The sequence below is a fragment of the Meleagris gallopavo genome, chromosome 9 (genome assembly GCF_905368555.1).
Source record: "Meleagris gallopavo chromosome 9, MGAL_WU_HG_1.1, whole genome shotgun sequence".
NCBI lineage: Eukaryota > Metazoa > Chordata > Aves > Galliformes > Phasianidae > Meleagris > Meleagris gallopavo.
Genome location: NC_139412.1, coordinates 13,233,097 through 13,246,937, shown reverse-complemented (window position 1 = coordinate 13,246,937; position 13,841 = coordinate 13,233,097). Strand labels below are relative to the sequence as shown.

Sequence of the window (13,841 nt, the reverse complement as noted above, 5' to 3'; positions counted from 1 at the left end):
TAGCAGTGCTTTTCCTGTGACTGCTAGAGCCAGATCCCCTCTGCTTAGAGTGCTCCCTAAGTAACAGCAGTTGCTTTTCAGTGGAAAAGATCTGGGCTAGAGAATCAGAATTAGTGGAGCAGCTGAACAGTGTCAAGCATAGCCCAGTAAGGGAAGCAGTTCTTGCACTTGTCTTGTTTTTTTACTATCCCCTGTCCTCGGCAGCTCATTCAGCGTGGTTTATCTTACCTGGACAATGATGGGACTGTCGATGTTCTTCCTGTAGAAAATGACTTGTGTGTTGAAAATCGCACTGGTAGTATTGTGTTGTACAGGGGAGCGCACTTTTTGGTTCTCACACTTGATAAGCACATAGGGATCTGCTCCTGAAACACAGCCATTAGAACACAGAATAGTAGCTGAGACCTGCCCAGAAACCCAGCAGGAGTCATGTCCTCCTTTGCCTGGCAGCGCCACTGCTAGTGACATGGGAACAGGACATCAGAGTACACCACATCCACTGCTAGTTCCCTATAACAGGCAGAAGTGAAATACCTCATTCTTAATGAGTAACAACTGAATGCTCAGAACTAGAAGTTGAACACTGTTTGCCATGAAACCAGCCAATTCTTTGACTGCGATTGTCATCTTTCCATATCCCCTTACTGTACACATCCTCATTTAACACAGTCTTCAAAAGTGAAACACCACACTTCCCAGCACTGCTCAAGACACGAGAGCCAAAATGCATCCATGTGTACGTAATCTGATATGTGGTTTGGGGCTACAGGGCAAAAATGGCAGGTTAAAACTGTTCATCCTCCACAGTTCACCAAACACATATCTCAGTGCCAGCTTTACAGTGCCTAGGTTGAAAATGCTGTCTACCACATTCTGATATGAGTTTTATATTAGTTTTAGGAGGTAATTTTCATGAAGCAGTTTCCCTTGTAGAAAACAAAATATTGTCAAAACACATAGGAGCATGCTGCTTTCAACAAAATTTTCTGTAGGAAGCTGTCAAAGCAAGTCCTCCGCAGTTTCTGATTTCCTTCCCATGAATCTGATAGAATTTCTTTGGTTCTATTATTTTGATCTATGTTAAAATTTAAATTATTGTCATATATTTCTGTCCCAATTAATAATTTAAATCATACTTTAATCATACATAATCCACTGAGATGATCAACAGTTCAGAAATATGTTATAGTTTCTACATTTAACATTTTCACCTTGTTATAAACATTGATATTTTCTTTTCATTCCAATAGGGAGCAAGAATTGCTTTGAGAAAAAAAAAGAAAAAAAAAAACCACCTGTCTTTATCCTGGAATGGGACAGACCACTCTATTTTACTTTTAATTAAACATAAGTGCTACATTTTTCTGTATTTCAATGCAAGTATTTCTATCTATTCTTAGTGTTAATTCTAGCGTATCTATTTTTTCACCCCCTTCTACTTTTGCAATACATATTTTAAATAAGCCCACTGAATGTGCATAAGTGTAAGTCAGACACACGATCATTTCTTACACACATTTTGACCATCTACCTGAAAGTGCCACTAGTGGAATGACAGCCATAAGGCAGCAACATTTTAAGGCAGCTTTCATTTTTAAATAATTCATACCCAGCTTAGTTTTCCTCAAACATATCACTCAAAAAGCTCACACAAACAAACCACATAGCAGCTACATCAAAAACAGAAGGAGTTCCTTACATTGATGAGAAAGAAAGATTTTTCCGTATGCTGCACTGCAATTACATCTGGCCAGACATGTAGCAGCCTGTTACCCTGACAACATATCACACTTTCTACAGCAGGTACCAATGTATTGGCTTTTCTGGGAGGCAATTACTTTCTGTGTCACTGAAGGTGTGGATTTAGCTCTGGGGCACGAGTGTACCCAGTGATGGAAGGGCTCCACCATTCGCTGAGAGATTTGGAAAATGGACCTGAATAAAATGGGGTCTTGCATGAAACAGCCATAGGTTACAAGCAAAGCAACATCTGATCATTAACTGAAATCAAGAGATACAGGGCATAAAAGGTGGTAGGGAAAAAACATAGAACTTTAAGAGTTAACAGGCAAATTTTCTGGATTGCAGAACTGTTAATGAAGGGACTTGCTAAGTCAATAGAAGAGGAAAGCTAACATTCAAAAGAAACAGATTAAAATTCTCAGAATGAGCTAGAAAAAAAAACAGGCAGGCAGAAGACAGACATTAAAAGTACTTGCACAGCATGACCTCATGATTGCATTGCTGAACTGCCATTTATATCATAGAATGGGACAGAACTGCCCCCAACCAAATCAGGCTGCCTAGTCCCCCATGCAACTGGCCTTGAACACCTTGAGGGATGGGGCAGGAAGAATGGCTTTAAGTCTAGAAGAAAAGAAAGAACTGGGAGAGCTGCATATGTGGAATGAAACTAGAAATGTTCTCAGCTACTGCTGGCCCGGGTAACTGCAGCACTAGGCAGTACAGTGACAACGCAGAAGGGGCTACTAATGTGGAAAAGCAATATCCTAGCATTCACTACAAGCTGGGAAGGAGAACAACCTGAGCTTCTATTATGGTAACCATTCTGGCAGTGCAATAGGTTAGTTCTCAGTCATATATATGATTCAAGCTTTCCTGTGCTTTGTCTGGACATCTATCAGCTGTTTTTGCCCTCTCCTTCCATTTCTTGAACCACTCCCAGGGCATCTGCCATTAAAGGCACCAGATACACTCCTTACCAGGGATATCATATATAGAGGATCACAATACATAGTTTAGAAAAGAAATGGTGAAAGGCCATTAAACATGTGAATTCAGCATGGAATTCCAGTGGAAAGGCGTAATGTAAAGATGATTTTTTCCAGAAGGTAAGCTGTTAAGAAAAGAGTGCGACAGACAGTAGGGAGAGCAATTTTTAAAACAGACTTGGGAATGACAGGCAGACTAAAATCCAAGCACACTGCACTTCCTCATCTTCTTGCAAATCTGCCACTTTACTTGGCTCCCAAATAGCTGGATCAACTTCAGCACAAGTTAACTCAGAGTGAGGTACTTCCAAGAGAAGCAGCCAATATGTGTTCAGAATTGAGTCTAGGCAGCTAGATTCATCTGCTAATCTAGCAGCAAACCATCCATTACTTTTTCCTGACAGGACAATGGATTAAAGACAGCAGCAAGGAAGAGCTTTTAAATAAACATTTATAACAGAGATTAAACAACCTTCTTCTGTCAGGGGACAGGATTCTGATGACAGGCAGCTTACGAGCCAGGCTAGGAGTGCACTTGCTATGTAATCTTCATTCTCTTGCAGTTTTGTTTAAGTAGTTTCTCAGAAATTTGTGCTAAGCCCAACTCTCATATGACAGTGAGGGGCTGATGTGATAAACAGTGCATTCAAATCTAAAATCACTCTAAGCAAGATGTATCAAAAAAAGGTACCTCTGTACACAGTCCTTTTAGTTTCCACATCCCCATACACCAGTTCAGAGTATAGAGATATTCTGATGTTTTCAGGACACAATTTATCACAGAGAAGTAATAAAATGCCTTAGTTCTCAGAAGCTTCGGAAAGAATAATATAATCCTTCATGATCATTCAGTTCTACCTTCTCTCTCTGCTAAGGGATGGTAGCAATGCTTTACTCAAACCAGGCAGGCAATCTGGCCAAGGGGTATACAGCTAACTGATGACAGAGACTGAGCATAAGGAAATAGCAGATTGAGAGCTGAGATGCAAGTACACAGGTAGACGAAGAAGTCAGGAAACCCGTGTAAAATGCAGTGGGATAATTAGACACAGCAGCTCACATGGAAACAAGTTACCATCAATATCTGCACCAGAAAATGAGTAACAGTAATGTGTGTGTGTGAGGCTCTCTTAGCAGCATACACAATCACTTAATCTACCTGTTTCCTATGCGAGTAAACATTGATCATGTCTAACCTGAAGAGAAACTTCTACTTGTATCTCCAGATGGAAACTGCCGTGTGGCATTTTGTGTCAGCTCACAATATTGATTATACAGGAGGTTGCTGCTGACTTTTAACTCTAGGTCACACTAGGAAATGGAAATGCTCCAGGAGTGGCTTACTTTGGTAACTACCCATGTGGCTGAGGTCTAAACTCAATTCTGGGACATATGATTCAAAATCCTCAAGCAGGCGCATCTTTTTTGATTGCCTGGCTGCTATTTCTCCTTGAGATATGGGAAACAGAACAGATATGAATCTAGAGAAGCTACAGAGAGATGGAAGATGACAAATAGATGAGAGATGACAATGAGTTGATTTCCTCTGCACAGTATCTCAGAATACATTAACTCATTACTTTTTAGTGTATATTTACAGTTCACACGTGCACTGTGTTTCAAGGAATTTCTGTATTCAAGTATTTTAATGTACCAAAAAAAAAAAAAAAAAAGGTGAGAAACGCATGCCATATTTTACTTTTTGTCTTACTAAAAATGGAATCCAGTATCAATCAGAAACTTTGCAAACTTCCCTGCAAAACAACCTCAGAAGGCAGAGTGCAGTTGCTGGTGTTATTCTTGTCACTGCACAGCTTGGTTTTAATGTATAGCACAAATGTGCATGTTTGACTTAATGATTTTTTATTTATGCACTCTATCTACTCCATTTCTGCCATGAGATGTGGCAATCTGTAAGATAATCTATGGATGTACCCTGTGAGTTAGAGAATCTTAAAGGAAAAACAATGCTGATAAAGAAAGATTCAAATAGATTTCACAGCAGAATTCAAGGTAACAGGGAATGCTGATGGAAAGAATGATCTCAGTCTTCCTTCAGTGCCATATGAATGGTACTGCAGGCCAAAAAAGGACAAAGGCTTTTGCCAAAATCTTTGTGCTGACACAAAAGGAAAATATTTTTACATTTTTGGTGAAGTTTTATTCAAAGGCAAACAATAAGATTCATTTAGGCTTTTGTGTTCCGATTTTGCTTATGTTTAAACAAATTCTGTGAGCCCATTTCCTGTACACAGATCTTCCCACTATAGTGCACATTTTCACTTTTGTCAGGGCAGTTATGAGCCCAGTTCTGGGTGCTGAAATCAGAACGGAAGATATTTCTGCTCAACCTGAATATGTGTGGTAGCACTGGCTCCTAACAGTGTTTTGGGCTATGCTATGGAGTATTTATTATCTATTATAAAACATCAGTTTTATGTTCCATTTGTATATTCCTGAGGTCTGTGTCACAATGCACCGAGTCTGACAACGCTCTCTGAGCTGAAGCCTGCCCTTTGGCAGCTGCAGGCAATTGTTTTTAATGATCTTGTCAAGATTGTAATTGTGCTAAGGATTGTGAAATGCTAAGGGTGGAGAATTGGCTTTCATTACTTTATTGCAGGGAATGTTCAAGAAAAATGTCTAAGGAATTTTAAATGGAGGAGAAAAAAAAAACATGGAAATGTCCTTCACAGGGCAAACACAAGTACATACTCCCTCTTTTCAAAGGACTGCTTTGCTATTTCTGTCACATGTAGCCCCTTCATTTATCTCATCCAAGCATCCTGCCTTTCTGAGAACATGGGGTTGTACTGCTTGTTTGACTGAGGTGTCTGTAGCTCATGTTTTTCAAGAGAAGTAACAAGTCAAATGAACTGAAGCAATGCCCTACATTTCTTCCATTCAACATTCCTGTCCCCTGAAGAGACAACCAGAGTTAACAGAAGGGGACTTGTGCAATAAAAAGTAGATTTACCCACCACTCAGTGGGTACAAGGACCAACTATGAAAAGGGAATTGTAGCCAGCTAGTGGGAGAAATCTTACAGTTGCTCCACAAGTCTCAGGATGAATTGTACTGAAGGTCTAGGTCTAACGATTTCTTTACCACAAAGAGTTAAAGAAATTGAGTTTCACATTTTAAAGTAAAGGGGGTTGAAGAGTTATCCAGACCAAACAGCTGATGTTTCATCAGCTTGTTCCAAGTTCACTGTATTATCTCTGCTCATTTCTCATTCTCTCTTCCCAAGAGTTAGTGCTGGTCTTCTATTCCATGGTGATGGAAAGTGAAGGATAACAGATGGAGAATAGGAGTAGAAAATGAAGAAGTAAATGACAACTGGACATGTTTCCTAATTAACTGCCAACATCAGGTACCAGAAAGACGTTTATGTGTTCTTGTTTCAGGACACTTCCTTCAATGTGTAGGCACACAGCCTTGTACTAGTAACTTAACCTCTTCCCCTTGTAGTGTACCTACAAAACACCATATTTCTTCCCCTGAAGTGCTATTAAAGCTGTGGTAACGAAGAGCAAAGTGTTCTGACAGCTATGAATGATATCACTGAGGTAAGTGTAATACACCACATGTGTATTCACATGTGCTATTCAACATTCTCCCTGGATTTTTCCATTCAGAAAACAGATACCCCTAAAAAGTTAATTTCTTACTAATCCCTACAAAAAGCTTCTCGGGAGAGACTGGCTACTACAGTCCATCTGCACAGGATAGATGACACATGACTCTTGCCAGTTTACATCATCTTATTCATCTGAGCTCTCCTTTTGAACAGATCTTACAATGTGTTAAAAAAAAAAAAAAACAATTTGTTTGGATAATTTCTGACTGCTTACATGCCAACTTAGCTCTGCTCTGGAGGACGAAGCCCTTTCCACTCTTCCAGTCTTGTTTTACACTTACCACTTGATCCATCTTGCTCCTGTAAGCCTTCTGCAGAGTGGATTTTGATTTGGGTGATTCTGCATGGATAGCCACAAAGAAGACTCCAACATGTCATTTCAGGCTTATCTGCCATCAGCTCTCTGAAAAATCAAGGCAAAGCAATTGCAGCAATGAATTTCAAGCAGACTATCAATGGTTTTGTATTTTTGGCCTTTTCTGAACTTGAGATTTGTTGCAAATTTGTGGTACAGGAATAACAGACTTGCTGAAGTAAAAACAAAGCAAACCACACTACATGTATTTCATTTCTTGTATGACTGCAAAACAAAAATGGCAGGATTTTTTTTTTTTTTTTAAACAAAAGTAATATCAAGACAAAAGCAAGAGAAAAATTCATTGGGCCTAGTTCTATTAAGAACTAGTTTTGCCCTCACAGATAACCACTAGTTTCAAATGAGATTGGTTAAAGACAGTCAGCTATACCAACAAGTACCAACACTCAGAGTTCTGCACCAAAACTTGAGACAACTACAGAAGCCAGATTAAAAGATCAAGAGTTCCAGTTGTTCTTAAGTCACCAAGCAAAAATGTCTTGAGCACAACAAAAGCCAGTAGACCACCTGGAGATTCTTGGAGGTGACCCAGGCTATCTCAAAGGACACCTTCTGGAGTTCTGAAGCGATACATGCTAGTGAGTCAACAATATTTGAGGGCAACGATTTTCGAGAAGGTGCAGCCAATACAAGCAAGGGAAGATCTCCTGCAACTGTGAGTGCAGAGTACCTGAGCTTTGATGGCACATCAGTGAAGAGTCTCAGCATAAACTTTGTAGTGATGCCAGGAAGATATGTAGTTGGGATAAGGATGTAACGGCCTTGCTTAAGGATCTTCTTCAAGAACACATTGCGTGTATTGATGTATGGAGATGTGGCTACTCTCTCCTGCACAGTCAGCTTGTGTAGTCGATAGCTTCTGTTACCTTCTACCTACAACCACAGAGCAATATAAAGGTTAGCAAGGAGGAAGAGAGACAGCAGGCAGGATTTTCCCTGCGTATCATGCAGCCTTTCACAGGCAGAAAAAATAGTGTGGTTTGTCACAGTTCACTACTGCAGTTGTGACACAGACAGACTCCTGACAATCAACTCAGTGCTCCCAATGCTAGCCCACACTGGCTCCCAAGCAGTACTGTTTTGCACTTCACTGTGTTGGTATATACATGTACTCAGACATCCCTAAGTGGAGGTGATAGTTTGAGACTGGCAAAGACATTTGTCCGCTAACAGACATTATGCTACTGCAGAATTTTGAATATTTGCAGAGATGCATGCACACTCCAAGGACTTCAACTGCTAAGCTACACTGCCATCTTAGATGAGGATGAGATTTATCTGCCTGCTCTCTATAGCATGCTGTACTCCATGTATGAGATACAGCCTTTCAGTCTTATATTGCAAACTCTCAATCCAGGGCACATGAACAGATGCACACAGACATATTTACATTGTCCTTCCCTAAATAATTAAAAAAAAAAAGCTAGAGAATTATCATTTATATTTTGTTTTGTGAAGCTGTGCTTAAATATTAATGCTCTTCAGGAAACTAATGTTTGCCACAGCACAGTTAAAACATAAACCTATTCTCCTGTGAGCGATCACAGCCCTACATTCTTTTCTGGTATTTCTCTTTTGTCTTCTGATAATTTATGGCATGGTCCTCTGAAGGCCCATAGCTGTATTAACAAATCTGGTGGTTTCCAACTTTTCCAAAATAGAAAATTACTGAACAGAAATAAAAGACAGAGCACCGATATTTTTCTGAAGGTGCAATTTCTTTTCCAAGGCTTCCTAGCAATTAGATACACTAGACATGAGCAAGGCATGGGAAGATTATGCTACTTTCTAGATTGACAGTTTTCAATACATTTGGTAAGCAGGTGGTTGTCAAACATACAGGTGTGATGTAGATGCCAACAGCTGTGACTGACTGTTAAAAACTGACTATTTTTGAAGTAGGGCCATAGCCTGAGTGCAGTCCGACTAGTTATAGCAAGGGATTATAAAATAATCCCTCTCCTCGGTGAAAAAGCAGATGCATAGCTGTTTCTCTTGCTTTTCTCCCTCTGCTTTTAGTCCTTGTGTTTTCATTTTACACAATTTGCCTTAGGAGAGTAATTAAATTACTATTTGGGATCCCTTTGGCTTCTTTTCACATGTTCTCATTTCCTACTCACTACTCCAGCTTTTGAAATCGCTCGATACTTTTGACTTGTCTAAGTGGGAAAAGAAAAACTGCAGACTTTCAGAACTCATTCACTTGGCTGTATTTGCTGGTGGAATGGAGGTAGGAGCCTCCAGTGAGACAGGGAAATAAAACCTCCATGTTTCAAGCATTAGTACTTTTTTCTGTGAACAAACAATCTGTCTCTTCAAAGTTTGGAATAATGAAAGAACATTTAGAATTCTTTTGCAGTAGGTAATAATGACTTACACTCCTTCATTTCAAATAGAGTTTGCACTGAACTAAATTCAGTGCAGTTCAAATAGTCTGTCTAATGTCAGATGTAGTGACTGAATCCAGTATACACACAGAACTTGTGGAGAGGAGAGCCAGATCCCTCTGTGATAGTCATGCCTCTATCTGCCAAAGATTTCATTTGCCAGAATGAAACAAGATTTCAGAACAAACTCTGAACCAGTTGTGCAGATGGCTGCCTACCTTGAAGATTTCAAAACCAATGATGATGTTGTCTCCTTTCCCTACTTTTTTGCTCCTGCGCCGATCCTCCTGTTGTAACGAGATCAACACTTTGTCTTCTGTCTTCTTAACATCAAAGATGTACTAGAACAAGAGAGAGGAGAGTAAGCTGATAAAAAAGCCTTATTAGACAGAGGATAAAGCTATCACCAAGGAAATGAATGCATAAAAAGGAGGGAACTGAAAACACATTTGAGGGTAGGAGGAAAGTTATGCATAACACGTTCTCAGCAATTTACATCTGAAAATTAATACTAATTAAAAATAAAAACACACAAAAAAAAACACAAAAGCACACATTAAAAAAAAAAAAAGCAGGTAAATTGCCTAACAGGGCAGCATGAGACAGTATTAAAAAATAACTGTTGAGGCAGCAGAAAGGAAGAGCTGCTCTGAAACTTTCATTTGGATATATGTAAATCAGGAGTGAGATAAAAAAAATAAACCAGTAGATTCCAGATTGGGTCCTTGTTCATTTTAGATTATTCTCTTAAGCTGAGTATCTAAACAGGGTCAGTAAGTATCAAATATCATCTTCATACACGACCTGCAAAGGAAGATATCTTCCAAATGTTAATAATTTTTTTCTACTCTTGCATCTACAATTTCTATTTAATATAAGAATGACAGGAATGTTAATTATGGTATTTCTCAGATTTTCTGAAAACCTTAGGAACACACAGTTTAGAAGGACTAAGAAGGCCTCCTGCATCTTTAACATGCAAATCTTATATCCAGACTGTTTAAACTTGAATCGACCTGGGTTTAAAACCAATCAAAGCAAATTATTTCAAGCTTAAGCACCAATTCCTATCTCAATAAACGATTTTTGAATTGAATACAGTACTAAAGCAATTCTACCAGATCAGTTCAAAAGTGAATCTGTGGGGTTTATGTAGATGAAAAACATGCGATGGGTGTTTCTGTATATGATAAAGAATTAAACACTCAAAATATCTCACTCTGGATTTAATTTCTTTCCTTCTGCATATAAAAATATGCAGAGACATGCAGTCAGACACATTTTTATTCTTATCCCTTCTGAACTGTAGACAGTGTTATACTGTCAGACAGCCTAGGGTGTCCTTGAGCAAATAGAGGTGTGGAAGGGGAGCTTTAAGAGTGCAAGAGAGCTCTCTTGGACTGATGAGAGGTGTGCAACTACGGTGATCTTTGAACTGATGACATTTTAGCTGTCCTAATAGGTACCAACCTGAAAATCAGCAGGTGGCTGTAGGGATGCCTACATACTTGGCGGCTTAAATTCACTTACTTTAATGGAACTGGAAGTGTCAAAGCCCCCCTCAATACAGATGAACCTCACAAGAGGTTTCAGTGTCAAGAGTGAGAGGGAGAACAGAGCGTCTCTCCAGACTGCAGTAGTATGCGTCATAGTAACTTATGATGGCCCTAAGCTAACATAAATGTGTTTCAGCACTCCCATTTGAAGACTTTTAATTAACTAGCCTAGAGACAACTGGAATAAGAAGAACTTCCATTACACCAGGCATTGCACTCAACCGTAACAATTATATTTTGTTCTCTGTAAAGCTAAACACTTACAACTAGGCCCAGACAAAAGCACATGGAATACATTCAGATTAATACATGGGAATATCTGAATAAAATCACCTTCTAGAAAGAAGGCACCGATGCTTAATCAGAGGAGTGAAGAACTGCTTCTCTATCTACTTCAAAAACTCTTGTTAAGTGGATATACTTCAAAACTGTGCAAAGTAGCGACTCTCACCTGGGGATTCTGAAGGAAGGTCTCTATGTTATCAAAGCATCCACCAGAGCGATTTAGCAGGGGGTCTGAATTCTTTTCCCAAGCCCCATGCATCATTTTTGTCTCCCAGGTCTTGTGGATACTGAAGTAGGAGGTATTTACAATCCGGCAGATGTCCACATCAGTGAAATTCTTACACCAGTCCTCAAAGGTCATCCTATTCCAAAGGACACCAGGAAAATCGTGGTTTATTTAAAAGTAAACAGTCCTATTCACCCAAAGAGCCACAATAACACATGACATCTTCCAGTAATTTAACAGCAGGCATTGTTTAGCTTTCCAGAGGACAGATTCACCAGAAACCTCTCCATGTGGAAATACTCATGAAGCCACAATCACACTATCTTAGAACTTCACTTAAAAAACTATCACCTCAGAGCATTAAGCCAAAATGACCGGTTGTATCTACCAGGCTGGATTTGATAACTTCAGTTTTTGCAAAGAGAAAGGAGATCATCTGCAATCAAAGAACTGTCCACTCCTCCAGAACACTGTTATGGTCCTTGTTACATCTGTTCATGAACAAGATTAAAACCTAAATGCTCTGGATATAATTTACAGCATCTCAATGCTCCATCTGCCATGGTAACAGGCTGGATTTCAGGACAGTTAGAAAATATTTGCTCCTTTTTTGTAAAAGAGAACAGGTTGGTATCTTTGGACTACCATAGCGTACTGGCCCACTAGTGCTCCAGGACCAAATCCTACAGGTGGCTTCTGTTTGCCAGTTCTGACAAAGTAAAACAGAAGATTTTCCATACTGAGCCCTACTAGCATATTTGATGCAGTACTGATGATCAACTGAAGAAGCTGCTGGACTGCCTTATTGGATCTGAGTTTTAAGCAGGATGCAAGTGATTTGAGTTCTGCAGATTCTGTAGAAAATGGACACTTCCTTTCCCTGCACTGGAAAAAACTGACAAACACCAAAATTCATTTGCTGCAATTGCATTTACTGGCACCTTCGTCCTGGTTGACCTAAAAATTCTACAAATAGACTCAGTTAGTCACTAACCAAAACTGACAGTGTGTTCAGTATTTGGTGTTCTGTCATGTAAACCAGTATATGTTTTATCTTGGATTATAAGTGACTCTCATAAATGTAGATAATATATTTTGAAATATTTTGAAGGGGTTTGAAGCTTGTATTTACTGAGAACTACTTATTTGGTTCTACTGGTTTTGAATCTGTTTGTATGGTTTTTTTTCCTCTGTTTTCTCTGTAATCTTTTGGGAGTTTAAAAGAAGAAGAGCTTTTGCTAACTGGATAATCTATTATTCATATTGGAAAGTTGTTTTTGAAGCTGTTGAATTGCAGAGATAATTGTGATTACTCAATGTAGCCATTATTTCCAACCCCTCCACATGACTCCCACTCACCAGAACTCTCCATCATTCTCAACAGTGAGTCCCAGACGCTTACGCTCCGAATTGCTGACTTTCTTCCACTCTTCAGAACTAGAAAGAAAAAAAAAAGATTTACTAAATAAAATTAAATATTCTTATCTGGAAAAACAATTAAAAGTAAAATTCTCTCATGGTCCCTCTTTATAAAAATAACATTGGAATATAAATGGTAGATTATATTAAAGAAAAGGGTACATGGCTTACAGAAGAAGTTTAAAATCATTAACTGATTTGAAAGATACTAGAAATAAAAGAGGTGAACAGCAAATTGGCACAACTAGAGCAGAACTTCATTGATTTCCTTTGTTGTATTCTACCTTAGGACAGTTAAAGAGTTATTTTGGAAGGTCATATGAGACTGACTCAATTTCTTAAAAGATCTTTAAAGAAACATGGATTTGCTAATCAAGAGCGTATCGAACGGAAGATAAAGTTCAAGCTAAAGGAAAGAGGTTGCTAGTCATAAGCGACATTTTCTTTACCAATTTGGAAATTCTCAGTTCTCTGTTAGGCTAAAAAACAATGGGCCAATATCAGTGTCCTCTGGAAAGAGTGACAGCTCGGACAAGACCTAGCAGAGAACAAGGGCTTAAGTTAAAAAAGACATACTATTTTCATAGAAAAACAGAATTTACTCAGGTTAGAAAAGACCTTTGAGATCATCAAGTCCTACCACAGCCTAACCATACTACCCTAACTCTAACAGCCACTGCTAAATCACGTCCCCGAGCACCACATCCAAACAGTTTTTAAACACATCCAGGGATGGTGACTCAACCACCTTCCTGGGGAGCCTATTTCAGTACTTAACTACCCTTCCTGTGAAGTTTTTCCTGATATCCAACCTAAACCTCTCCTGGTACCATTTCCCCTTGTCCTGTCACCAGTGAGAAGAGACCAACCTCACTCACTGCAATCACCTTTCAGGTATTTGAAGAGAGTGATAAGGTCTCCCCTCAGCCTCTTCTTCCCCACACTAAACAGCCCCAGTTCCTTCAGTTGCTCCTCACATTGCATATTCTCCAAGCCCTTCACAGGCCTTGTTACCCTTCTTTGGACCTGCTCCAGCACCTCCATGTCTATTCTGTATTAAGGTGCCCAAAACTGAGCACAGTACTCAAGGTGGGGCCTCACCAGTGCCAAGTACAGGGACAGGATGACTTCCCTAGTCCTACTCACTACATCATTTGTGATACAAGCCAGGATGCCATTGGCCTTCTTGGCCACCTGGGCACACTGCTGCCTCATATTCA

At 39.4% G+C, this 13,841-nt stretch overlaps 1 protein-coding gene across 1 annotated transcript in view; it reads right to left on the bottom strand.

Annotated features, from left to right (window-relative positions):
• The window catches only part of CAPN6 (calpain 6), a 58,985-nt gene that overhangs the window by 7,061 nt on the left and 38,083 nt on the right, over positions 1–13,841 (bottom strand). The window contains exons 8-13 of the mRNA XM_003208443.5: positions 12,562–12,639; positions 11,143–11,338; positions 9,354–9,476; positions 7,419–7,621; positions 6,654–6,775; positions 229–365 (exon numbers count right to left, since the gene is read on the bottom strand). Of these exons, the coding sequence (XP_003208491.2) occupies positions 229–365; positions 6,654–6,775; positions 7,419–7,621; positions 9,354–9,476; positions 11,143–11,338; positions 12,562–12,639 (859 nt within the window). The remainder of the gene's footprint in view (positions 1–228; positions 366–6,653; positions 6,776–7,418; positions 7,622–9,353; positions 9,477–11,142; positions 11,339–12,561; positions 12,640–13,841) is intronic.